At 33.3% G+C, this 27,200-nt stretch overlaps 1 protein-coding gene across 1 annotated transcript in view; it reads left to right on the top strand.

Moving 5' to 3' along the window:
• Nucleotides 1-148: 148 nt before the first annotated feature.
• The window catches only part of LOC123563030 (scavenger receptor cysteine-rich type 1 protein M130-like), a gene marked incomplete at both ends in the record, with an annotated part of 71,163 nt that continues 44,111 nt past the window's right edge, over nt 149-27,200 (top strand). The window contains 16 exons of the mRNA XM_053536010.1: nt 149-309; nt 618-765; nt 1,023-1,195; nt 1,364-1,514; nt 1,928-2,097; nt 2,317-2,467; nt 2,908-3,074; nt 4,479-4,632; nt 5,522-5,661; nt 5,828-5,975; nt 9,514-9,686; nt 11,383-11,533; nt 19,497-19,651; nt 22,142-22,286; nt 22,938-23,113; nt 24,670-24,820. Of these exons, the coding sequence (XP_053391985.1) occupies nt 149-309; nt 618-765; nt 1,023-1,195; nt 1,364-1,514; nt 1,928-2,097; nt 2,317-2,467; nt 2,908-3,074; nt 4,479-4,632; nt 5,522-5,661; nt 5,828-5,975; nt 9,514-9,686; nt 11,383-11,533; nt 19,497-19,651; nt 22,142-22,286; nt 22,938-23,113; nt 24,670-24,820 (2,514 nt within the window). The remainder of the gene's footprint in view (nt 310-617; nt 766-1,022; nt 1,196-1,363; nt 1,515-1,927; nt 2,098-2,316; nt 2,468-2,907; nt 3,075-4,478; nt 4,633-5,521; nt 5,662-5,827; nt 5,976-9,513; nt 9,687-11,382; nt 11,534-19,496; nt 19,652-22,141; nt 22,287-22,937; nt 23,114-24,669; nt 24,821-27,200) is intronic.

Below are 27,200 nucleotides of genomic sequence, written 5' to 3'. Positions count from 1 at the left end.
GATCTCTAGTACTATGTTTATAAAATGTGTGATATTCGTATAATATGATGATACAGTGCATCTACTTTACAGCTCTTTTATCATACAAATCCGAAAATAGGTTTATGAATTATAATTGCTGAGGATCCGTTTAATATTTCATTAACAGGTCGTATCTGCTTAACAATGGAGAATATATGCAAGGCAATATATCTAAAATCATAACATACGCCCAGTGTAAAGGCAACGAACGTGATATCTCAGACTGTAGAGCTGATCCCTGGATGTCTGGAAACTGTCCTAGTGGACTCGACGTTGGAATTGCTTGTAGTAAGTGGAATCCTAAGGATAAGCTACCAAATGTGCTTTTTTAACACAGTAATATATATCAAGCATAAACTCATAAAGAATGGATATAGTTCGATCAAACTGAAACATAATAAACTGAAATAAGCAACTGTATAAGAAGCAGTATTATGAGATTCAATCGTTCAAATTGGCATATGGTTTACAATCATATATCTTGTTGACCTTGTGACAGTTCTAGAACGTGCTCGAATTGCTATAACATGTTTATTTCTAATAATCGAGTGAGAAGGAGGAAATGCTGTACATCAATTATTATTTTGTTTCCAAAGATAGTACTATTCGTCTTGTAAATGGGACAAGTCAACGTTCGGGCAGGGTCGAGATTTATCACAAAGAACACTGGTGGACAATATGTAGTGATGCCGTAGATGCAGATGTTGCTGATGTGGTTTGCCGAATGGCTGGATTTAGATTCTGGTTCGTTGAATGGTTGTAAAGCTAAATACCTTCATAGATGTCAGGAAATACATTTCTGTTTTAAAAGATAGCATATTTTATTTTGGAATTCTTATTTCTTGATAAGAATGCGTAAACTAGTCTGATATGTATTTAATTGTAATTACTCAGAGTAACAATTCAATAACAAAGAAAAATAAGGTTTCTATATAAATGCTGAATCTATTTTATGTTAGTGAGCAGTATTTACACGTTTTGTGAAATATTGTATTTTGCAGGAACGCGTCTGCTTTACAGGGATCATTGTTCGGAAGAGGAACGGGAAATGTCTTGATAAATAAAATTACTTGTAATGGCAGTGAACCAGATTTAGCTGCTTGTGTGTCTTCACCATGGGAAACAACATCATGCAACACCGGTCTTGTAGCGACAGTTGATTGCAAGATTCAACGTAATCTTTTTCTTACATTGTCGAGAAAAAATAAATTATGTCAACTTTGTTTTAACTTACACCTATTAAATTTTATCCGTCAAAAACCTTTCAAAAGGGTTTCGTTTAAAATTTAAACTTAACATCTTTGACAAAACGGCATAATAAATCGTTCATTTTGCTTTGCAGACACACCAATTCGACTGGTTAACGGGGACACAATTTATTCTGGACGAGTTCAGGTTTTTCATAACAATAAATGGGGTACGATATGCGGTTATCCTTTTTCAAAAGTGAATGCGGAGATAATTTGCTGGTCATTAGGGTATAATTTCACAAGGTAAAAATAAGCAGATTTTTTAGTCAAATTGAGAGGCAAACAAATTATTTTAACATACATTTTTCGAAAATTCTGCAGTCATGACTTACTTTACATACGCACAAAGTCAACTGGTATCATTTGACGTTATTATATAACTGTCATATAAAAGCAAGTTATATTATATCACTGTGTGACATTACGATAAAGATATTTGTCAGCTATATCCTGTATTATTACTTGTACCTGCACATTTATTTGTCGCACTTTTGGAATGAATTAATATTGATTATCATTTCTAGAAGACTTTTTTTAATTAACTCAAAGTTCTAGCATAAAATGCATTGTATTAGTTTCATTTTGAAACAATGAATCATTTTAATTACTGTTCAAGGAAATCTCATTTGTTCAAATATCAACATGCTTTATTTCAGTGACATTACATACTCGTATGGAAGATACGGATATCAATACAACGTCATGATTTCCAATATGAAATGCACTGGAAATGAAACAGATATATCAGTATGTCCATCCGACGACTGGGATACCGGCACAGATAACTGTAGTTTATCAAGTTACCACAGTGTCTACATTGACTGTTGTAAGTAACCAAAAGCTTTTACTTAATATCTTAAGCTTATAAGCCAGTATTCAAAATGTTGTTATCAAAGAAGAATCAGCTGTCAGAAAGAGTTAGTGAATTAATTTCAAAAGTAGACTTTGCATACCAATATAAGGAATTACAGAAATATGTCTTACAAATAAGACGATGCACATGTTTACATAATATTAGTGATGGCAATTGTTTAATTTTTAATAGTAACGCCCATACGACTTAAAGGCGGGCGTACAGAAGCTATGGGTCGTGTGGAGGTACAGCATGATAGTTATTGGGGAACAATATTCAAAGGCGATTTTGTTGAGGAAAACATACCTGTAATTTGTTCCATGTTAGGCTTTAACTACACGAAGTAAGTAACATATCTGTGTCTAGCTATCATTAACACATGTACATGGCGGGTGGAATACTTTTAATTAAGTTAATTTAAGACTTGTTCTAGAACACTAGCGAAGAACAAAACAAGGTGTTAAATGATATATTCCGAGTCCTAATGAAATCGAAAAACCATTTTCATCGCCACGATATGGTTCAAATGTATATGTTATCAGTGTGTAAAATACCTATTGCTGTTCGGTTTTGTTGTTATTGTTTTCGTATTTTTACATTTCTTGCACTGATATCATGGATATATTTCAAAATATTTTAAGCGTGTGGTTGTTTTTATTTCTAAATGTATTTCCAAGTACTATACGTTACATAATTGTTGGAATGATAATGTATAATCCATGTGATAAATTCAAAGGACTTAACCAAACTCTCAATGATAGTACTTTTCTTTGGTCATTACAGAAATTTTGCAATGGTAGAAAGTACGTTTCACAGTAGCACTGTGCCATGCATACTCATTGAAGATTTGCAATGTTCTGGCCATGAAACGGATTTGCAGCAATGTCAGTCATCTCCTTGGCAACGTACCTCAAATTGCACTTCTGACAACACAGTTTCTGTCAGCTGCAGTAAGTCGTTAACCTTTACCCTGCTAAATTTCTAAAATGGACTGTTCTATCATTCAACTTGGGCAGTACCATTTATTATTGAAAAGGATGTTCACAGAAAATTTACTGACTGAATAGCGAACAGTACAGACCATGGCGCAGGCTGATCTTGGTCTGCACTGGTCGCAAAGGCAAAACCATTTATGTACACTGTCAAATATTTAAAGCCAGGAGTGTTTTTACATGTAAAAAATAATGACTGGTTCTTATTTGCGCTGACGAGTCTTTAATTGAGATTTGTTTGATTACAGTAACCATTGTAAGTTGAACACGACATTTGCATGTCGTTGATACTATTCTCAAATTTTTTAGTTTACCTTGAACTAGAGCTGTTAGTATAGGTGGATGATGCAGCACCCTTCGTCACGCATCGCCGTTTTTACTTAAACACCTCCCCTAAAACCATTTCGTGGAACTGGATTACAATTGGCCTTGCCTTTTACTTGATGGTTCTGTTCCAAAGTTATTCAACGAATTCCATTCCTCATGGTTTTCTGGCTTTCATAGTAACTAAAGGAAATACTTTTAGAAACTATAGTATACAAGACCTAACGCTAAGATATTTGGTGTGTAGTCTAGTCTAGTCTAGTGGTTCTCTACAATTATTTTTCAAATTGTCTCGATGTTCATTTGTTTTACACAGACTTATATAAGGAAAAAATAGTTCTGGGCCTAAGAGCTTAAATATCTAGGTTGTAGTATTGTGTAAAAGTTTTTTACCAAGTTTGTTCAAATTATACTCCTGGGGTCAAACTTGGTGCCGTCCAGTGTTCACTTACTTTGCAAAACCTTATATAGGGGGAGCGTTCTTAAACCTGATTATCTAAAGCTTAGAGTTTTTATAGGGATTTTCTACAAAGTTTATTTAAATCATAAATTCAACTTGTTTATTTGAGAAAATCTTTGAAAATCATCCCATCTAAAACCTTATGTCCTGGAGTTTCGCACTTTAGTTTGTAGCATTGTACAGTCTGAAACCTTCAGTCCTGGAGCGTCGCTATTTAGTTTATAGCATTGGTCCAAATCTTTCCTCTGTGGTTAAATTGTTTTACATACACTTGTGTAAGATCTCCTTGTCTGATGCTGCAAGATCCATAGCTTAGACATTTAATAAGTAGCATCGTCTAGTCGTCCTTATAAAATTCCAATTGGGGTCAATTTTTTGATATAGACTGATATCATGAAAAACTAATAAAAAACCTTCCTTTCTAAAATTTCAAGAGCTACAGCTTAGATATTTGGCATATAGCGTTATCTAGAGGCCCACTACCAAGAAACCATGTACAAATTAGAGTCAGGTGAGCGATATAGAGTTATCATGGCCCTCTTGCTGTCAGTAAAATTCTAGCATAAATTTATTTTAAGATACCCAAGTTCGACTTTCGGAAGGGGAAAACTGGCGAAGAGGTCGTGCAGAATTATTTTACAATGAACAATGGACAGATATATGCCACATTGACAACACTACTTCTCGTCAAACAAGTAATGTTTTGTGCAGGATGATGGGATTAAGCACAGGGTATTATATCATATATTTGTCAGATTTGTACGTGAACCATACAAAAATGAATCTACACTGTATATTTAGCGTCCCTAGGAGGGTAGCTTTTTGACTGTTTGAACGAAAGGACCATTTATTAAAATAGACATTTAAATGAATGGTAGTATTTATTTAAGAGCATCTGTTTCTAAATTCTGAAAACCGGACAGTTTTTCATGGATAGAAAGGAATATTACTCAAAATCGTCTGAAAACCGGACAATAAATTTTAAAAGTTCTTGTATTGTAAGTTTAATTTTAAAAAAAAAAAACAACAAATTACAAACAGGTGACAATCTGTATTTACAAACTAACAATCATAAATATTACCTTAGAAGGTGTGAAAAACATTATTCAGTATGTTTGTATTTTATGAATTAGCTATAAAATGCTTAATATCTCACTGTAACCCTATTATATCAAACAAGGGTATTGGCCGATGTTGAAGTTACTTTTTAAGATCGATTTATCCTTATATCGACCAAACTTTACCAAAGGCTGCTTTTGAAAAGATTCGTAAATTCAAATCTGCTGGTGGTAATCCATTTATTCTTGTTTAGTGGTGTAATACTTTTATGAGCAAAATATATGTTATGACCACTACAGAAGGTCAATATGTTGGTGAGTCGGTACCATAATCATGTTACCATTATTCATGTGACTGTAGGTAGACTAGTCGGGAAATTGAGCTCATTTAGGTTTAAACAATTTGTGTTTCTATTTGATAGAATTAATACATTATTATCATATTATAAGACCTCTTACTAGATAAGCAAGTATCAAATAAATCCAAATTTATTGGTATATTATTTTAACCCAGTATGTTCTTTTCGGTATGTGTTTTTATAATTATATTTTTAAATTTGTAGGGACATACAAATATATTCTAAAACTGGCTCAACACCAACAGCTGCACATATAACATGCGGTGGCAAAGAAAAGGATATATCGAGATGCAACATAACCACTCGATCTTGTTCGATGTCAAGTCGGTTAGGAGTAAAATGTGGTAAAATATCTGCCTTGATAGCATATGTAACTTCAGTATATTTTACAATTTATCGTAAAAGAATGCGACAATTATGTATACTAGTATTAATTTTTGAAAGAGAAAAGTCACTATCAAATACTACCATAAATAAAGTTACTTATTGGTACGGTGTTTCCTTTTTCAGGTACTGCTATCAAATTTATATATGGTCGGACAAACTACATGGGGGCTGTTTCTTTACATCTAAATGACCGATGGGAAGCAATTGGCTATATCAACAACATACAGGCAGCAAAAGTTGTGTGTCAGATGTTGGGATATAACTTTACAAGGTTTGTTCAAGTATTTAAGGTAGGAAAAAGGACTGGCCAGACAAAATGTGCCTATATATCAAGATGGAACACCAGAACTTCAGGCTTCCAAAGCATTTTCTTAGTGAAACAAATCTTATTGACTTGCGCTTTGATAATGTACTGATAAGTTCTTTCTATTAATTTCATCAACAAAACTATAGACTGCTGCCATGTCATGCTAATCATTAAAAAGAATGTTTCTGCTTTATACCCGAGAGTTCCGGTTCATTGCCTGTAGTATCCAAAACAAAGTTATAACAGAATACTAAAAACACTAATAGATTGTCGAACATATTCGCTTTATTTATTGTTTAAATATTTATTATTTATCTGTCACTTTTTGATACACATGTCCAGTATTTAATAATATAGCATAAACACAATAATATTACTTACAGTTTAGAGACACGTTAAAGATATTCCGCAAAATGAAATTAGAAATTCATGTAAACAAATAGAATCCTGGAAACAGCTTGGGAAATGCAAGGACATAAAAAATAAATGATAACGTTTTCGAGTATGAAAGCTACGCTGAACCCTATGTCCACAGTGTATGGAAAGAAAATGAATAGAAAATTTCGTTAGAAGATTTTGGTATCATATGCAATTTAAATTGCTACAAAGTATGTATTTTCAAATTAAAGAAATTCCAAAATAATGAATAAGAGTTTACTTTTTCAAGAAAATGGCGTTAAGGTATTGGACCACTAATAGTAATGTTTAAAAAATAGCATTTGCTTGGTTTATTCATAAAATTGACCATGTTTCGCACTGTGTTGCAAATTTTAAACAATTTTTACCGTGCCGTTTTTTGTAAATTTTGTATAATTTATGGTATTTCCTCAAGCTCAAGTAGACAAATTTCAGTGTGATAACCACTATCTAAAACGTTTGCAGAGAATTCATTACAGCATTAATTTTGATAAAAGAAACATCAAACTATTGTTAAACAATTATAAAACACAAAATAAAACTGTTAACATCATTTTGTCTAGGGTGCCTCAAGTAAACAGATTTAATGAGACAGAATTCTAACTCCAACATAGAAAAATTAAAGTCGAATCCTGTGGGTCTGTTTTAAATTTTGCACACTTCATTCAAAAATAACCTTGGGGCAGAGGTAAAACCTGCCTGCATTTCTTCCACAATATGTAATCTAAAGAATGAAGGCAAAATAGAGAACTTTTACCGCACGTAACTCAGTATTTTTAAAGATGTCTACCCCTCCTGATTCAGAGGTATAAATTCACTTTGAACAGCAAGAAATCGCTTATAAAATGAAAATTTTCCAATTTTGTACAATACATCCATAATAAGTCTTGAAAAAAGTAAAGACTTACAAAAAAAGGAAAATATGGGAAAAATGTTTGGTCCCAGTGGGGCTTGAACCTACGCCCCTCTGAAAATTGCAGTCAGAGTAGGTTTATGGTAGGAATTGAATACTCTTCAAAAAGGAGGTACCCTGTTACGGGTCCAATACCTTAAATATTCTAATGCACAAAACACCTGCACCGTTTTTATCTCAAATTTTTCGTCACCATATTTTTTTTAGAGAATTAGATAAATGTCATATTTCCTTACTGAACAATGTAATTCACCTTATTATTTGCATCAGGTATCCATTTAGCATAGTTTTGCACTCTCCGATGTTTTTAATCTATTACCGATCCTTTACATTTAAAGAATAATCGCACTGTGTAAACATTGCCTTTCGCTTTACACACCTTTCTTGGACAAGAAAATCTTTTCACTCGAAATTTGTAAGCTGGCAAAATATTAATGAAAGATCAGAACTCCAACAATTGCGCATTGTACTGAATATATAAATAAATAAATAAAAATTCCAAAAAAATATACCATCTTAGAACTATTCCGGGAGAAACACGATTCAGCCAACACAGAATTGATTTTTTCTTTGTAAACATATCAAAGTTCATCTGAATGAAATTGCTGCAAAAGGAGAAATGCTTACCTGTTTCACTTTTACGTCCTGTAGAAAGCAATTGACTTGCAACTTCAAATGTATATATGTTCCATAATTATTCCAAAGTTAAAAACTGTCAGATCGTTTCCATGAAAATAAAACGACGCAATTTTAACTACATGTATATGTTAACACCTTAACCATGTAAAATTAAAAATATTACTATCACGAGACTCCCATGCATTTCGGACAGTAATTATATATTATGTATACAAACTGATCACGGCTTAATTGTGACGTCGCAATTTTGTTTGTATTCGAAAACATGCGAATTTAAGCATGAAAAGTGTCATATGTTATGTACACTTTATTCCACGAGTGAAATAGTGCCTATTTGGCCCCCGATTTGCGCGAAAAATGGAAAATATTGGATCTGTTTATTGGGGATGTTTTTAACTACACCACGGAAGCACATTTTTGACCGAAATACTGCTATATAACCATAAAGCGCAGCAACCGTCTTACATGTTGTATTCGATGTGCTTCCGTCAGCGGACCAGGCCAGTAGAAAGATAGCACTTGAAAAGTGTTTTCATCCACAATAAAAACGTAACGAATATGATGTGTTGTATGTAATAGCACGAGACTCAGTGCATAATGTAAACTGCGGAGGATGCGAATTACAATGACTTGTCTCGAAAAATATCTGCATAAATCGGGATAAAAGAAATATTTGGAAGGCGATTTAACGTTTGTATGTATAGTTTATAAATAAACAAGACGTATGTATGTAAAAGTTCTGTTTAACAATTTCGGTAGTTATCGCAGAAAGTGCCGAAATGTCGTTTTCGCAAAATGTTCAGTGAAATATGCAGCGCGTAAGTTCATTAATTCCAGTGTAACAAACCAACTTTTATCAGTTTTGATTTTATCCCTAAATCGAATTTTAGATCATTGCTAAATCTTGTTCACTCTGCGTCTGAGACTTATCTTTCAGTTTTAGGCAGTTTGGTACACCATACATATAAAATAACCTTGCACAACTTTATGTATGCTGAAAATGGCAACATATATTTTCGTTTCAATAAATAAAGTCGTCAGATTTGAAAACAAATTTTAAAATAAGTTTAGTTCTATTCAGATAGATAATTTTCCTATTCATTAAACGAAACGTTGAACTATTTTTTTTGCCATTTATGAATTTTTAAAATAGTAACTGAAAAGGATCTATAAATGCTATTGAAAATTCGGAGAAGTACAGTTAATAAAATATATACTTTGTTAATTTCCGAATTTCAGTTTTATTTTTTTACAGTTATTTTTGTTGAGGTCTTGCAAACTGCACTGTGTTGGTGTTATGGACAGCTGGATTTAAAGGTTTTGGCTCACTATTTTTTCACACTCCAAATGCATGTCATTTAAAATTCAAGAATGTGGAAGTACTGAATGTTAATGTATGTGTTGAAAGTGTTTAATAGACAGATATAGATAGATATTTAAGACCATCATATCTACTTATCATAATAACTTTTTTTCATTTAATATTGTCATGTTGCCTGTCCACTACCTATTTTATCATTTCATTATCTTCAGATACAACAGCGTACAATCTAGAAAGGAACTACGATATTACGAAATATGTAAACACAACACACTTGAACGTCTAAACTGTGACGGAGATGAAACAGATATATTTGACTGTCGGCGAAGTTACTGGAATCCGTACAGCGGTTCTTGCAACTATTTATATTCTGGTGTAAATTGTCGTATGTAGAAGTATTTTATAATTTGTTCTCAATAATTATGCACTGAAGTTACAGATGTATTTCTTCTCACTTGTTTTGTCCGTTCGGTTAGTAATCGTAGTAACTTCATAACCGGTCACCGTGGCCCAGTGGTTAAGGCGTCCGCCTCGGGATCGGGAGGTCGAAGGTTCGAGCCCCATGGGGAGCGTTTGTCCGGGGGATGTTTGTCATGGGACTCGTTCCGAAAAGGCCGGTTCGTGAGCCGCGAGCTAGTAAAATGAATGGTTACCGATTTCTATCCACCTGGCGCGCCTGGCATAGTGGTAGGAGTTGGGAGGTAATTGGTACGCACAATAAAGGTGTCTCATAAGCCAAATTGGCTGGCCCTTTCAATAGGGGTGACACTATAATAAACAAGACCTTTACATTTACCTTTTACAGTGGAAAATCTGTCGTTTTGTACGAGAGAGGCAGTCATTTAGTTCTTAGACTTTGTGAAAATACGTATAATGCTTAAAATACAATATGTAATAGTAACATTCGAATATTTAAATTCGGACTCCATTTAGTTAATATATAAAGCTTTGCTGACTATTAATTGGTCAAGGTAACATGAATGATTCATATATTAAGAGTAGGACACGACTGGAAAATTTCAAACGTCAAAATAAGGCCGTAGTTTTCATGATCAAAGTATTCTCACTTTTGGATGAATACACCACGAGGTGCCTGACAACATTTACTCTGTTACTCAGACCTGTCAGTATTGTTCAGCTTATATTTAATAGTTATGTTTTAAAGTCGTCTGAAAACTTAATTTCTGCTCGTCGAATATCATAATTTATATTAGTGTATAAGAATTATTACAGGAGTGAATATCTGGCCCGAGGCTCTACCGAGTTTCCGAAAAACACATCTACCAAAGAGCCGCATATTTTTATCTGCATATACTTTTTATAATATAAATTCTTTTCCTTGCATACCGTATTGTAAGAACATTTATAGAAGAAATAAGATAAAACGAACGACTTTCTTTTCAGCATTATTTTCTCATACACGCGTATTTAAACAAAGAGCGAGAACTGTACGTCCGTAAGCAGAAAGACACCAAGACGTTTAAACGGGAATAACAATATAACAGTTTCTCTTTAGTTTTTGACTGTAGCATAACATTATGTATTTCTCGTAAGAACCTTTTTTTGATTTTCATTTATGACAACAAAGAGCAACAATCAATGAATTTGATTTTTATCCTGATTTATTCAAAAAGGTCAAAACTAAAATACGAATCTTCTTCATAAATGTAGTTCGTTATAATGACCTTTAAAGGCCGGGTGTCAACTTACACCCCGGTGTGTAAGCCGGAGTTTTGAAATTTCAGTCCGGTATGCAAGGAAGCATTTTCCTGTGTAAAAAAGGTGAAAACTCTTTATTTCTAGGTTAAGAGTACAGTTCTTGCAATGATAAACCATACCGTTGAATGTCAGTTTAACATTCTATCTTCAGATTACCTAATTTATTCAATATTAATTTCAAACGTATTTTTCTCGTTAGGCTAGTATGACAATGCAAACGTTGCAGAAACTGTCACCTTGCGTTTATTTTATGTCAAAAATTAAATATCAGTGTGACTTTACTCGATACAATTTTCTTCTTTATATATTATATTTCTATCTAAAGTACTATTTCATCATTATACCAATAGTCTTTTTTTCAGAAACACCCGTCCAGCTGACAAATGGGTCAAAATATCAGTTCGGTCAACTAGAGGTTAAAGAGAATGACACTTGGTTTCCAGTCTGTAGTAATGGCTTTGATCTACATAACGCGCATGTTGTTTGTCGAATGCTCGGTCATAAGCATGTCAAGTAAGTGCTGTTATACTATGAATAGTATACTTATACCGTGTGACTTGACGGCCAAAAGTCAAAACTATTTGTCCGAGGTCCGAAAGAACGTATGCTAATAGTTTTTATAATTCATCGAGAAAGTATGTAATAGATGCCTTCATGACATAAAACCAAAGAAGATTTTAATTTATATAAGATATTCTCAGTTTTTACTTATTAATAAGTTGATCAAACTTTGGACCAGCTATTACTTTTTGAAAAGTCATGTAATAATATACACTTTTTGAATGGTTTGCCAGTCAATAATAAAAGCTGTTTTTCAAGGTTTAAAGGACTGAGGTCCAATGGTTTTGACTATCGACCAGCAAGTCATACAGTAAGTATATTAGGACATGATATCAGAAAAAGAAGATATTTTTTCATTTAGATTTGACTTTATCTTGCAAAATTTAGTGTTGATATATAGACCGGTTAGTAGCTGTTGACCTTGTATTAATATAAAGAGTCATTAATAATTATTAATATGTTTTGTTTAATATTTGAGACTAAAGTAAGTCTTGTGCTAACATAAATGTTATTATGTTTCCCCATTTCTTGAGATATATTATTATTGCCTTTGCCAGTCGTCTCTTATTTAGCTTGTCCGCGCACTATCTCTAAATCCCTGACCGGGTTTCAACGAAAATTTATAGGTGTTAGTAGTAAGTTGTGAATATTGCCGGTACATCAAACTGAAATCATGTTTGGCAACATTATAACCCCTTTAAGGTATTTTGAATAAAATCTGTCTGGATTACTTCTCAAATACCATGTGGAACTTCACGTGAACCATGCGCAGTTAGCCTTTGGCTCATATTTTATTGGTTCTACGATTGAATATGTATACCTAGTTATGACCCTTTGCTTTGTTTACAAAAAGTATGTGTACAGAGTTTTTTCTGGAATTCATCATGTACACTGCTTGCTGAATTTCAATGGAATTTAAATTATTTGTATTAAGCCTAGCTGAGTATTTTTACAGGATATCTCGCTTGAATGTTTGTCGAGTTATGACATCTTAAAGACATTTTTCGAATAAAACTTCTCCTTTATAATTAATGAGATTTTGATTAAATTTTATCAGACGTGCCGAAAGCAAGCCTGGTTATGCATATTTTACGTGTTTCACGGTTGAATGATATGTACCGAGTTTTTGCACTGGTTTGCAGACATAAGTTATAGGGAGCTTCATTTATAATTGACATTATTATTCAACTTAACAATATTTTACATTGTATAAGATCAGTTGTACACATCTCATATGAAACAGATGATAGAGGCAATACAAAGCATAACTGAGTCAAAATGAGAAAAGTAAGGCCAATACGAGAAAACAGGGCCAATACAAAATTCAAGCATGATGATTGGTTCACAAGAGAGGGCCAATACGGAGAAGTCACTTCCGTTAGATTTTTATATGACGCCATTTTGTTTTACATTAAAATTATACATTCCAATAGATTTCACAATTGTGATAAAAATCATCTAATATGTTCATCAATCTGACAGTGCAACTCTTGTACCTCAAGTCAAATATCCAGGCTCTATTACTGATTCAGAGAAGAAGATTTTTCAAACTTTTTTCATATACTACTGTTTGCAGATCAAATTGTCCCTTCAACTTTTTTGAAATCGATAGAGTTGCAGGTTAACGTCACAAAAACGGTGAAGCTGAAGTCATTTTTGGAATAATCCTGACAGGTTAACCCCACCCCATCCGCAATAAATTATTCATTTACCGGTACCTTGAAATATGCGTCCTTTTTTTCTTTATCTTGACGTCACACAAAGCGCGCGCTCTGACTCTATCTTTGAAATGTCAAGCCCAGTATCGCCGTACTTGGATACATTGTAAAGTACAGTAAGGTGATAATGGATATGTTGTTTTTAAAATAGAATACAGAATATTTCAACCACTACGTCCAAATGGAAACAGCGTTGTTGTTTTTTGTTTGTTATGACAATTATTGTCGACTATGAAAGGTATATACTTAAGGTTTTATAGAAAGGTATCATTGAACCTTCAAGCTCTGTAGATCAAATTGTTATATCCATAAAAAACTGATTAATTTCTTATTCAAACTTCTGCAGAGAGTATTCCGTAGCTTAACTATCGCAACTCTAGAACTCCATTATAGATCTAGATTCTAGCTTTTTATTTATTGTTTGCTTTTGGTGGGGTTTACATGTATGTGGATTTATCTACTATTTATTTGAAGTCGTTTAAAGGTGCAAAATAAAGACAAATGAACAGACATAAATCTTAAAACAAGACTACACATTTTGAAATATACTACTAAACATTACGATAGCCGTGCAATATTCCATTGAAATCAACACGAGTACAGAGAAAGAAATGATTGTTTCTGTATTTTCTTTGACTGACATTTTGTAGTCATTTTGTCCTACTTTCGTGTTTATAACTTTTCCGTAATCGGTCGGAAATTCTCCGGGATCACGTGATTTTAAAATTAATTCAAACGAATATCCGTTTAAAGACGCGCGACAAAATAACTGTATTTCCATGATGGTAGTTATACACGATTTGCATGAAAAATATGAGATGTACAAATTTTTAGTTTCAAATTGACAGTGACATATATTAGGACAAGACAATGTGTTTAATGTCGAACATTTTATTGAATTATTGTAGCCATATGTACATAAATCAGTGGATTTAGGTAAATATCAATCACATTTTGTTTCTACAGTGTAAGATAGTTATTCAATTTTATTCTTAAAACTATGCTGAAAAGAGATTAACTGAAAAGGTTTGCAGACGGTGTTGTGAAAACACTTTTATTCGGGAAGTGCCTAAATTGGCCTCCCGAAAACTTGTAGTATAACTGTATATTACCTGTATCATAAGAATGATTTTCATGAAGTTGTTGAATTCCCTGTGCTAAGTTTTTAAAAATCATGTTATCGTTTGGGCATACAATATATGTTGCATCTATTTATAAATTATAGTCTCGTTTCGGATGATTCTTCCGAAAAAAATCCGAAGATGCGCGACGTGTTCGTAAACAGTCGGAAACCATACTTTCGGTTTGAAATTGGCAATCTTTTTTTTTTTATTTATTTGTTGGTTATTCTTGAACATATTCATGACCTCTTGGTCAGATCCGATGAATTGGGTCATATTTTCAGTAAATAGGAAGTCTCAGCTGCAAACTCTGGTTTTCATATAATACTCGTTCGGGTGTTAGTTGTGGACCTTTAAACACTATTTCAGTCATTTACAAATAGGCAGTTGATAAGCCTTGTCTTCGTTCATTGAAAAGAACCAGTTATAGACTCACATAAGTCAAAATAATTCGACGGTTAGTTTGTTTTATATTTGTGACAGGCAATCTAAAAGGATACACCGTCATGTTATCGCTTGCGCATATGTGTAGACGCAATCGTGTTAAGTACATGCATAGGTTTAAATCTCCAGAAATTTCGTATTTTAGGGAATTATTTCATACTTTTTTACCTAAATTAATGAGGAATTAAATCTCCTTTTTGATACATGTAAGTTTTATTTGAATTTATTCATATCCGCAAACAAATCAGCATTTAAACCCAAATCGGCCTTTCGAGCCAAGAAAATAACTCGTTTCCGAGGATCGCGTCAAATAAGTTAGACTAAGACTCACATATTCCTAAGAAATTAACGACTTTTTTCAACTAAAGAGGCATGGTCGGTTCCGGGAATCGAACTTATGTCCTTCAATCAATGATGAGCGAATCCAACAACTCGACCACGCGTCAGTCGCGTTTCATCATTAATTGTGATAGCTAAACACGAGATACATTATTTAAAAGAAAAGTCTGCAGCAAAAGGTACAACTGCAAATTAGGGAGAAAATGTATACACAAAAAAGAGGGTGTCTTTTTTCACATCCATGCTACCTAACTTATGTAGTGTGCATTGTGGCAAGATTCATTTAAATTTTAAATCAAACAGTACTTAAATCAGCCTTTTATCTTGTAAAATTCTTGGTCATGCAGCCATTGTAAACAGGTTTATTCAGTGTATTTTTACACGAATCGGAAAAAAGAATACTTAAAGGGCAGAGTTACCTGTATAGACGAGATCCAATCGCTACTTTTGTGACGTAAAGGTAAAAGTCTCTCGATTTAAAAAAGGCGAAAGGGCAATTTGATCTGCAAACAGTAGTATAAGCCTATAGTAAGTACATGTCACACACAAGGGCGTGGCCATTTTTGACCTTAGGGCAATTATTTGAGCAATTATAGTGGAGAGTCAAACCTTTATATAACATGCCAAATATCAAGGTTCTAGAGAAAAATGTTTTTTAATTATGATCTATAGCTGAAACCCTATTTTCAACCAAAAAGACTCGTATAATCAATGAACCCAAACCGTTTGAACAACTTTAAAAGAGGCTACCCAGAGGTCATTTGCGTAAAGTTTAATAAAACACTATTTAGTGGTTTTGGAGAAGATGTTATTTAAAGAAAGTTTTTATGAAAAGTGGCCACGCCCTCTGGCGGCAATGTTGTTTGACGAATCAGAAAAAAAAATGAACAAGATTTGTGGAAGCTCACACAAGGACAATTGTGCGAAATTATTTAAAAATCGAGCTAGCAGTTTTATACAAGAACATAGTAAGTTTAATACCCTGAAATCCCGAAAATAAGCCGGTTTTGAAAATAAGCCGGTCTCAAAAATAAGCCGTCCAGTTTTTTGTATCAGTAATAATATCAATGACTTTGTTAGGACACCATATGAGATATCAAAAGTCACCAACGTGTACATAGCGGATTTATTTCCAAACGTAATAGCAATAAAACTTACTTTGGAATAAAACACCTAGAACAATGAAAGTTGTGCTGATATTTAAAACCATAGACAAATTAAAACTTTAAAAGGAAAAAAAATAAAAAAAAAAACTTGTCTCAAACACAACTTGTCACGTCAGTAATTCTACTAATTAAAGTGACCGGTTTATCACCTATTGTGTAAGTTATTCATACCCGTTGGCCGATTAAATCAATCATAGGTGTATTTGTTTGTTAGGCCAGACAAAACTGTTTAATTATCTGTTAGCATTGGATAATTGTCATTAAGAAATTGTAATAAAATGTAACAGAACTGGTATGTCAGAAGTATAAGTATTTATCGACGTCGATGTTTTGACTAAAAAGCAAACTATATGAAATCCATATCTTCAGTCTTTCGGTACTCGAAAATACGCCGGTTTTTAAACCGTTACTGAATATATGTACTCAAAAGTTCGCCGGACTTATGAAGATTTTTGAAATTTCCAGTACATAAATACAGGGAAAAGTGACCACGCTCCCTGGCGGTCATGTTTTTTTGACGAATCAAAATAATTTGAATAATCTTGGTGGAAGGTGACGTAAGAACCATTTGTGTGAAATAATTTTAAAATCGGACCACTGGTTAAGGAGAAGATGTCGTTTGACTTTTTTTCTGTTTTAGCTCTGGCGGCCCCTATGTCAACCCAGCGAAACCGTTTGAATAATTTGGTAGAGGACTATATAAGTAATATAAGTAACATCCACGCAAAGGTTCATCAAAATCCGTTCAGTGGTTTTGGAGGAGATGTCGTTTAAACACAATTGTTGATGACGGACGGACGACGGACACAGCGTGATCACAATAGATCACCCTGAGCTAAAAATCTGTAATTAACCTGGGATTCCAGTTTTCGATATCTGCTAATCACGTACGGATCCATAATATTAATAAGAAAGCTTATAGAAACACATGATAATTAGTGGTTTGTCTTACGCTTAATGATATAACTTCGCTAAATGATACAACTGACGTTAAATGATACAAAACTGACGTTAAATGAAATGATAAAACCAACGCTAAATGATACAAAATCGAGTCTCTCTACAAGTTACAAAACTAACGTTAAATGATACATCATTTTTAGGCTCGGTACAAACCGTTGACGCTAAAAGATACACATTTTCTACAGTGGTTTATGGGGAATTTTTACATTTGTTAAAGATTTCACGAAATTATTATCTTATTTTATGCACGGCTTGTCACACGAAAAATTAAATGTAATTTGATATGTTTCCTGTTAAACAAACATATACATGGTCCTAATTGTATTTCCCTGGATTGCTGGCCAAATAAGTGGCATATATTCGGTCTTTATACAATCTATACGCCTTTGTTAATTCCTTTTAGTGGTATAAAATGGAATCAATGGTACATTTTTGATGTTGTAAGTCCTTCTAAGTTGGTTTTAAACGTATCCCTGCCGTAGTAATATATGCAAAACGAATACAACTTACAAAATATATGTTATATTTTATGTTTATGCATTAAGTTCTGACAGTTTACAAGGATAATATTGAGAAAATTTACAAAACTCATTCAATGAAAAGTATCAGATTTATCTTGAATAGACATTTTGATATTGCGGATTATTTGTGAAATAATAATAACGATTAAGGTAGTTCTGCACGTTTGGATCGAAATTTTTCTTCAATGTAGAATTTGATTAAACTCGTTTTTTTTTTCAAAAGTTCAGAATATACCTAGAAAATTCAGCAAATAAAAAAGAGGGTCGTGTGCTTGATTATTTGCTACACCGATTTGAAAAATTTGGACCTCACGCAATATTTCATAATGGGAGTCTATGGGAAAATCATTACTTTCGTAAGATTTTCGCGAATAGAAATTTTTCTACAATGTAGATTTTGATGAAACTTCTTACAGTTGTAAATAAACACATGGCCTATAATTTGGTGAAATAAAGTGTATAGGTCTGTTTGGTTATTTTTGAGATATTTGACCATAATTAAAGTGAACCGGACATTTCATGCTAATTTTAAGACATCATTTTGATTATTTTAATGTGTCATATGTTTTAATAACATATTTTGACTTTAGAAATATAGCAACAGTGCCATTATAATAAATTTACTCACAGATTTCAATTAATTCATAAAATGATTTTCATTTCCGTACGCCGAATCCAGACTTTATTCTACGTTTTCCGGATAAATGACGTTACGCCGTCACTTCCGGTTTATCAAACGTGCAGAACTACCTTAACATGCTTGGAAGTGGATGTTGCGAACACGAATGGCAGTAATTTCCGATAAGAATGAAACGAGGCATTTGGTGTAAAATATGTGCTTGGTTGGTTGTATTATCTTGATCAACATATATGTGTACAATTTTGTTATCTCGTTGCCTACAGCCTACAAATAAATGGCTTTAAAGCAGTTTCTATCACATTTCAAATGATAAGATACGCACTAGAGAAAATAAATAAGGTAGGTTCCAGTTACTGCTGATTATGTCGAGGCATCACAATATCTCTCATAATTATTCTCACGTACTTACATACAACCCATTCTTCTCATTTACTGGCTAAATTAATTATGCTTTAAAAAACAAGTCTAAACAAACCGTTTGATCATAACGTGCATAACTGCCATAAAGTAACTCAAAGAGTTCTTATGGTCTTACCGCCAATATTCGAAAGGCCTATGGCCTTGGGCCAATACGACAACATTTGGACAAATAACAAGGCCTATATGAAATCATTTGATTAATAACATTACATTATCTGCTTATCAGTAGCGCTACCTATCTGTATATTTATAAATAGATTATCTTGCCTAATCAAATGCATGAGGAAACACCTAGCTTGAATGACATGTATATTCTGGATATATCCGAGTTATATCTACTCTTTTGGAAAATTACATGTTTTTATACTAATCACCAAAAAATAAATACGATTAACAAGTTTGAATATGAAATATTGGGTCTATGAAAAAAAATATAAAGGAAGCATAAATTATATTATCATCAATGGTAATAAGTGGCAACTTGCTATGAATAGATTTTCATTTGTTTTATAACTAATAACGAATTGTATAATCAACTTTAGAAATTATAAACATAATAATTTTTTATTCATTTTTGTTGCAGAAATACGACGGCCATTCTAGAATCAATACAAAGACAAGGAAAATTTCTTACCGGCAATTTACATTGCACTGGAAATGAAGTTGATATATCAGAGTGTCCTAAGAAATGGACAAACACCACGTGTACGGGCGGAGGTGTAGTCTCAATTGATTGCAGTAAGCTATTTTGTAGTTTATTAAAATAAATATGATCAATGTTATTATGTAATATTCGCTATAAACTACATAGCTAAGTAAAGAACTCAAGACGCTGTACAAAGCAGAATATATCGTTGGTTATGTTAAAATAACTAAGCTTGTCAAATCAATAACTCCTTTTTATATATTTGATATAGTCAATTGCGTTTAGTCAAAGGATTTCCCTGGAAATATTAAATATTAAGGTTAAGTGTAATATGTACTTTCTCTTAGGCGAGAAATTATTCCATATGATAACTTGCGTCTGTATATTCGAATAGCTTATTTAGCAATCCACAAGACTTTCCGAAAATGCTTGCCTTTTAAATTCTGACCCGTACCAATTTGTGTTTGAAAATAATGCTTTTGTCTGAATATTATAAGTAGACATTCACTTCGCATGTGATTGAATTCGTTTCAATTAAAAGGATTATCTCATTATTCATAGAATAGGAATATGGTGTAAGGTGGTGGATATTGTTGTAGTAGCGTTTCTCTTCTCCTATTCAAATTGGATTGTCAGGATTTATAACTTCCACTATTTGAACATAACGTCGCGCTGTTAAGTTTTATATCACTAATTTAACCGAATATTCTTTCTTTGTCAGTTTGGATATGGGAAGCATACTTTAGAGAAAACTAGAATGTGTCTGTAGGACACAGGGTATGCCCCCAATTGGTACATTTGTCACAAATAAGTGGCAATAATTCAAATGTTTGCAGTGTTAATGGGGTTTAGCCTAAACAAACATTTTATGAAAAGGATTCATTATTCTAGGCCATATATTTTTGAGCTATGAGCATCACAAACAAAATATCCACTATTTTGGCTATTTCAAGGGCCATAATTCTGTAATAAGCGCAAAGATTCTCAAGATGAATGCCAATTGTGAAAGGCCACATCATGATAAAGACTCAAGCAAGGTTTCATGAATTTACATTAAATACTTTTTGAGCTAGGCACATATTAATTAGGTGAAAATGTGCATTTTTTTACTATTTCAGGGGGCCATAACTTTAAAAATAGGCGGTAGAGCCAGTCAAAAAATAAAGACTTATGCAAGGTTTCAACCAATTATATTAAATGCTTTTTGAGCTAGGTGCGTCAAAAGGGGAAAATGTGCATTTTTGACTATTTCAGGGGCAATAACTCTGAAAATAGGGGGCGCAGCCAGACAAAAAATAGGCGGTGCACAAGTTCATGTCATGATAAAGACTCATACAAGGTTTAATTAATTTATATGAAATACTTTTTGAGCTAGGCGTGTCACAAGGTGAAAACGGGCATTTTTGCCTATTTCAGGGGCCATAACTCTAAAAATAGGGGGCAGACCAAAATGAAAAATAGGAGGTGCGCAAGTTCATATCATGATTAAGACTCATGCAAGGTTTCATGAATCTATATCAAATACTTTTTGAGCTAGGCGTGTCACAAGGTGAAAATGTGCATTTTTGACTATTTCAGGGGCCATAACTCTAAAAATAGGGGGCAGACCAAAATGAAAAATAGGAGGTGCGCAAGTTCATATCATGATAAAGACTCATGCAAGGTTTCATCAATTAATATCAAATACTTTTTGAGCTAGGCGCGTCACGAACTTCGGACGGATGCACGGCTAAGACCAAATCTATATGCCCCCACCACTCATGGGGGGCACAAAAATGACCATTGGTAATACTTTTGTGGTCGTTTTTTGTCAATGATGCAATTCTTTAATTAGACTTAGGCTAAAGCGTATGATGTCAGAGGTTGCTTTTTGACACTTCACACGGAAGTAACGTGAAAAAAATAATTTATTACAATTTCGCACAGAAACTTGGCCAGCAAGATATTGAATATAAGGTCGTTCATATCTCCTGTACGTTATAAATGCAAATGTTTATTAGTAACAAAATGGTGTACTATGGTGTTAAAGAGGCGGACATACTATACTGGGTATACCTGATTTCCTTTTATCTTTTTACACCACAAAAATGTTGTATTAACTGAAATATAATATGAAAAATATATTTGATTATTGATTTTTTTATTTTTATGAATGCTCATAAAATAGTAAAAATTCAGTAATGTTTACAAACTAATAAGAAGTACATGTATTTGGAGAATAGCTATATGGACTTTTATTTGTAGTTTGCTGTTATGTTATCCTGTACTTTATCAGTGGTTGAGTTTGGATAACATGTGTACAAAATGCATGTTTTATTCTTTATTAAATCAAATGTTTTGAAATTCTAGCAATAGTCAGAATGATAAATGTTGTAAGTAACGATGAAAATGCTAATTTTAGAGTAGTGCTAAAACTGTTTATTAGAAAGTGGTTCTGATGGGCAAATAAAAAGCTGATACGACGGACATTCCCACATTATAAACCAATCAATTTGATAAATCTAATCTTCTGTTTTGAAACATGTTTAAAGATCTGAAGTAAAATCACATATTTTGTCAAAGCTTATACATTTTCATTGAAGGATCCACTGTAAGGTTAAAGGACGGGCCAACAAAATACAGAGGACGGGTGGAAGTTTTCTATAAAGGCAAATGGGGCAACATTTGTCATTACTACAGCTCAAACAATGCTAAAGTTATTTGCAGAAATTTAGGATATAACTATGCGTAAGATGTTTCAAAATAAATTATTATTCAGTAGAAACAATGCCTTAGTGATTTGCAGAATGTTAGACGAGTATAATAAATATGCCTAAGTTTTTTCCTAAAAAAGAACATTCATGATTAATATGTTAACCCCTAGATATGAGCAGAGAGATTTAAATCTGGTCGTTCGAATGCTTCACAGTATATCTGTCCGTCACAAGCTCGTATCTTCTCCATACCTTTTCAATACTTCTTTTACTGGGCATATCACGTAACATAAATATGTTATTAGCTATGTATTGATTCTAAGGTGTTTAAATGCTAAAAGTCTCAGTTCTTTTTCTTGTTCTTGAAATACAAATCCGACAGAACACTGTAACATTCCAACGACTTTATATATTTTGAATTCTTCAATAAAAGTAAAACCTCCTTGATATCGTTATTGTTTATACAGAAAACAATATTTTTTCTTTCCAACATACAAAGTAAGTATGTAAAGATATTGTCGAATTAAAATAAAAGAGTTGCTACAATATTCTATTCTACTCTAAACCTTGTTAAATTCTATTAGCCAACTTATAATGATGACATTTAAGAATATCAGGTGGAAATATAATTCATAACAATTATGGAGCAACACTGTTTTCAAAACAAGTTACTTTGCTTTAACAGGGGTGCAATTGTTCATTCTGGACATTCATATAGCAATATATCAGCAAACAATGGAACATTTACAATCACTAATTTGCGTTGCGTTGGGACAGAAGATGATATAACCGAATGTCCTGCTGATGAATGGAAATATGGAACAGAATGTGACAACCAGAGGCCACTAGAAGTTGAATGCAGTTAGTAACATTTTATAATTATGACGTCGCTTTGATTTACTTTGTATTCATATTTACAGTTAAGATTTGGTAGTTGATGGGTTGATATTAAAAGGCTCACACTGAAAAAGGTAAACAGTCTTAATTGCAAATATCGACAATAATCTTTGCATCGTTAGCTAATAACAGATGCTGATAAAATTATATTGATATATTTGGAACGCTTATGTTATTTTGAAATACAAAGAAATAGTGCACATACACCTTTACTTCGATTTATATTACACACTTTGAAAGTGCTAATAGACATTTGCGAATTAAGTCTACGGGGACTGTGAACACCTAAGACGATCTATTTTTCTTCAAGGGGACCGTCAGTCTGTTCGTCAGAGAAATGCTTTGTTATGCATATCCAAAAAAGTATTTGCTCTAACGTCATAACACTTTCCTGAACTGTTCTTCAATATTATAAGTTCCGCATCTGCGACAATGATCAAAAGATGAGCTAGTCTGATCACAATGGATACGTATTCCTATCAACAGCTGAAGAACGCTTTATTCTAAAGTTATCAAATTCTAAAGACGATAAACCGGTGGTCAGAAAATGATCACAATTGTTTTGTGGGTCAGTTTGTCAAAGGTTAGTGTTACAGTGATCTTTTTAGGCTGAAATTGTTTCCGCTCGGTAATTAGATAATACTTTGAGGTACAATAGTCAAGCTTATAAAACAAAATGACCACCATTGATTTGAAGCTTAGTAGAGCAATGGTCAAAGTAACTTTCGACATATAAACGCTTTTCTGTTAATGAATGGGCAAGAAGGTAACATGCAGAAGTCACGCTTAACTAGATGAATGAATGTAGTCAATAGACAACACCTTTTGTTTAAATGATGAGCAGTGTAAAGGTCAAGGTCACATTTGTCTTGATACGAAAATCAGTTTCCATTGGTCAAACGTCATAGCATGGTTACCCGTTGACACTTCATGAAACCTTTCAAGTCGAGAAGTGAAGAATATTTATGAATAGTGTTAGCCTGTGGTAAGAGGATGATGCAAACAGTTACGGAAAATTAGGTCAAAGGTAAAGATGGCATTGATCCCAAAACTGAATCTGGTTTCCACTCAAAACCTGGACAAGCTGTGGCCTTTTGCTTTCAAACTTAATGGGATGGATGCCTGCGGTCGGTAGTTGACAATTTTGGTCATACTTTGGAAATAAGTAAGTTAAATGCCAAGGTTGCCGTAATAATATCTTACCAATAACTTGTGAAATGTTACGGCCAACAAATAAGTCAAATTTCGCGAGATGTTTGCCTGTGATCAGTAAATTGCCCAGATGGTTAAATTGTACAATCAGAATGATCTCAAGACTGAAGAATGTTTTCTATCGGTAAGTGGAAAGGGCTTCAAGTTGGTACCGTCTGTAATCTAAAATTGTATTCTTAGTAACTCTTAGTTACATCATTGGGCGTAAATATATTTTACAAGCATCTCATTTTCGTTTTGTATTGTTAACAGATATTACGCTTTTATTTTGGACTTCTTATAGATATTATGTCTTACAATTATTCAAGATACACCAGTGTCTCTCCAATCTGGATCAAATCGAAATATTGGATACGTATATGTGAGTTATAACGACTCTTCTCGAAGTATATGTGGCGATAATTTTACACTGAATGAAGCTGACGTTATCTGTAGAAAAATAGGAACAGAAACATACCAGTAAGTATAAAATGCAATTGCACATGTAATGTCAAGTAAGAATGTATTAGTAGTTTTAAGACCCGCCACAACCTGCCATATGAGCTTTATAAACCATTTCTCTGATAATACTTGTATGATATAGTAAAGTCTAGGGTGACAGGTGGACAATTTATGCCCTCTATGAATTGATGCATTTTAACAATATCATCTGCCAACTTATTCAGTCAATGTTTGTTTAGTATAGCTTTTTTAAAAACATAAATAGATAACTATCTTACTCTGAAGAAACAAGGTGTGGTCTAAATTCAACTTCAAATACTGTGCATATGCTTCAATTAAATGTTTAGACATAAAGGTTGTGCGCAGTTTACCGACGAAATTTCGAAATATGAGATATAAGACTGATATCAGGTATGTTTGTCCTAACATTTCTTGTCTTTCGTTTTGCGAGAAATCAAATCGTTCTGAAACAGTTCCTCTGGCAGCACATGTATTTCTTAAGAAAACAAAATCATAATCGCTTGAAATTAATACAAACCCATTTTCAAGACTCTATAAGCAAGTACAATGTTTATGTTTTCACTTTGTGTTTATTGAATTGTTTCATTTAAAAAGGGCTTAGATAAAGAGAAATCTGCAGTAGCGGTGGGGGAAAATAGCAAACTTTTCAATGTATTTCATGGCAGTTTATCCGATATAAATTAAAATGCAGTGGACAACATTTCTTTAGGCATTTTTCAAAAAGAAAATTAAATAAAAGGGGGGTCTTTACGGCATGCTTTCTTTGTAAATTTACATTTTATTTCTGTTGGTAAGCTAAATATTGGCACGTTGATACACAATTGATGGCCTTAATGTCACGCAGACATTTTGTTCATTATGCCCGTGATAGCTATATACGGGACAATTTAAGTACGCAAAAATGAAATATTTTTCATATTAATTTTAAAAGTAGATTCACATGAAAAAAAGTGTTGCATATTTTACTACCTAAGCATATTCCAACACAGTGTAACTTCCCCTTATCGGTACAGAAGACACTGCCACCACAAATAAATTTGGCTGATTTTCAGCCTAGTCATATTTTTCATTATATCAATTTTGTTGTACAAATATTTTATCTCAGTAGTTGTATATTATATATTTTGTTTGTAAAACGAGCCACAAACTAAAATTACTTCTTTTTCTGGTGTTGCGACGAGCACCTGCTAAAATGTAAACAATGAAATTAATTGACGGTATTTTGAGTACTAAAAGAGAATTTGACGAATGGCATACTGCAAAATATATATACATTTAATTCTTCCATTATGTTCTTAAAGGTTTGAAATAAAGGTCAATTTAACTTTAGATTAAGGCAAGCATTCGATTTACCCGGCGTTGGATCACATGGTTGTACCATCGTCACGTGACTTACTTGAAGGCAGGGATGATTGTTTGACAATATTCCTGCGCGGAGGTTGAAGCATATTATCTAGAAATATACATCAGTGTCAGTTAAACGGTTATCATAAAGACGCTTTAAGCTAACTGTTGAATTTAATATCTAACAAGAGTTTGTATAACACGAAATGCCCCCTCCCCCCTCCACCATTGATGCATTCAGTATTTGCACAGGAAACATAAATTGTTTGGTTATGATCCTATGCCCAAATATTCTTGAGTTCTCATCCGGAAACCAATTAGTCTACGGACCGACCGACATACCGACTGACATACCGACCGACCGACCGACATCTGCAAAACAATATATCCCTCCTTTTTCGAAGAGGAGGGTTGGGGAGGGGCACAATAAATTAAGATGGGTTTTGGGTTTATCTTGCATGACTTGTAAATCTTGCTCCGTATTCAAAGCTGGTCCTTTTTCTTATTCGAGAAGCCAGATTTGTTGTAATACCCTTTCAGATGACTAGTGCTCAAACCTTGAACTCTGGATCGTTCATGTAGTATTTCTAAGTGATTTAAACTTAGTATGATACAGACAAGGTTTTTAGCATGGCTTTGGTATTAATGTGTCATCTATCATTTGCGTATGGGTATCTCCGATATCTCGGTAACTCTTTCAGGAATTTATCAAGTCGGTGGTTGCATATGTGTTTGAAATTGGCATTAGGTCGTCGTGTCCGTCGCCGCTATTGAATGGTAGCGTCAAAATCTTAGGTAAAAATCTTTTAATCAAAATACTAGTATGATGTTAAAATGCACATTAAAAAGGTATGCAACACTTTAACACATTAAAATCTGTGCTAGTAGCTATTGACTGGTACATTGTTCCGGCACTCCTCTATTTTTATGGATAGCCATGTGTGCATATATGACCCGAAGAATACCAAGCTTGGACACCACATGGAAATTGCTTAATTTCATTAAAGGTTCGCTTCTGTCAGCAAAAGTATGC

Source organism: Mercenaria mercenaria, unplaced genomic scaffold (assembly GCF_021730395.1).
Source record: "Mercenaria mercenaria strain notata unplaced genomic scaffold, MADL_Memer_1 contig_660, whole genome shotgun sequence".
NCBI classification, from domain to species: domain Eukaryota; kingdom Metazoa; phylum Mollusca; class Bivalvia; order Venerida; family Veneridae; genus Mercenaria; species Mercenaria mercenaria.
The sequence above is the reverse complement of the archived record's forward strand: the minus strand, read 5'-3'. Positions and strand labels throughout refer to the sequence as shown.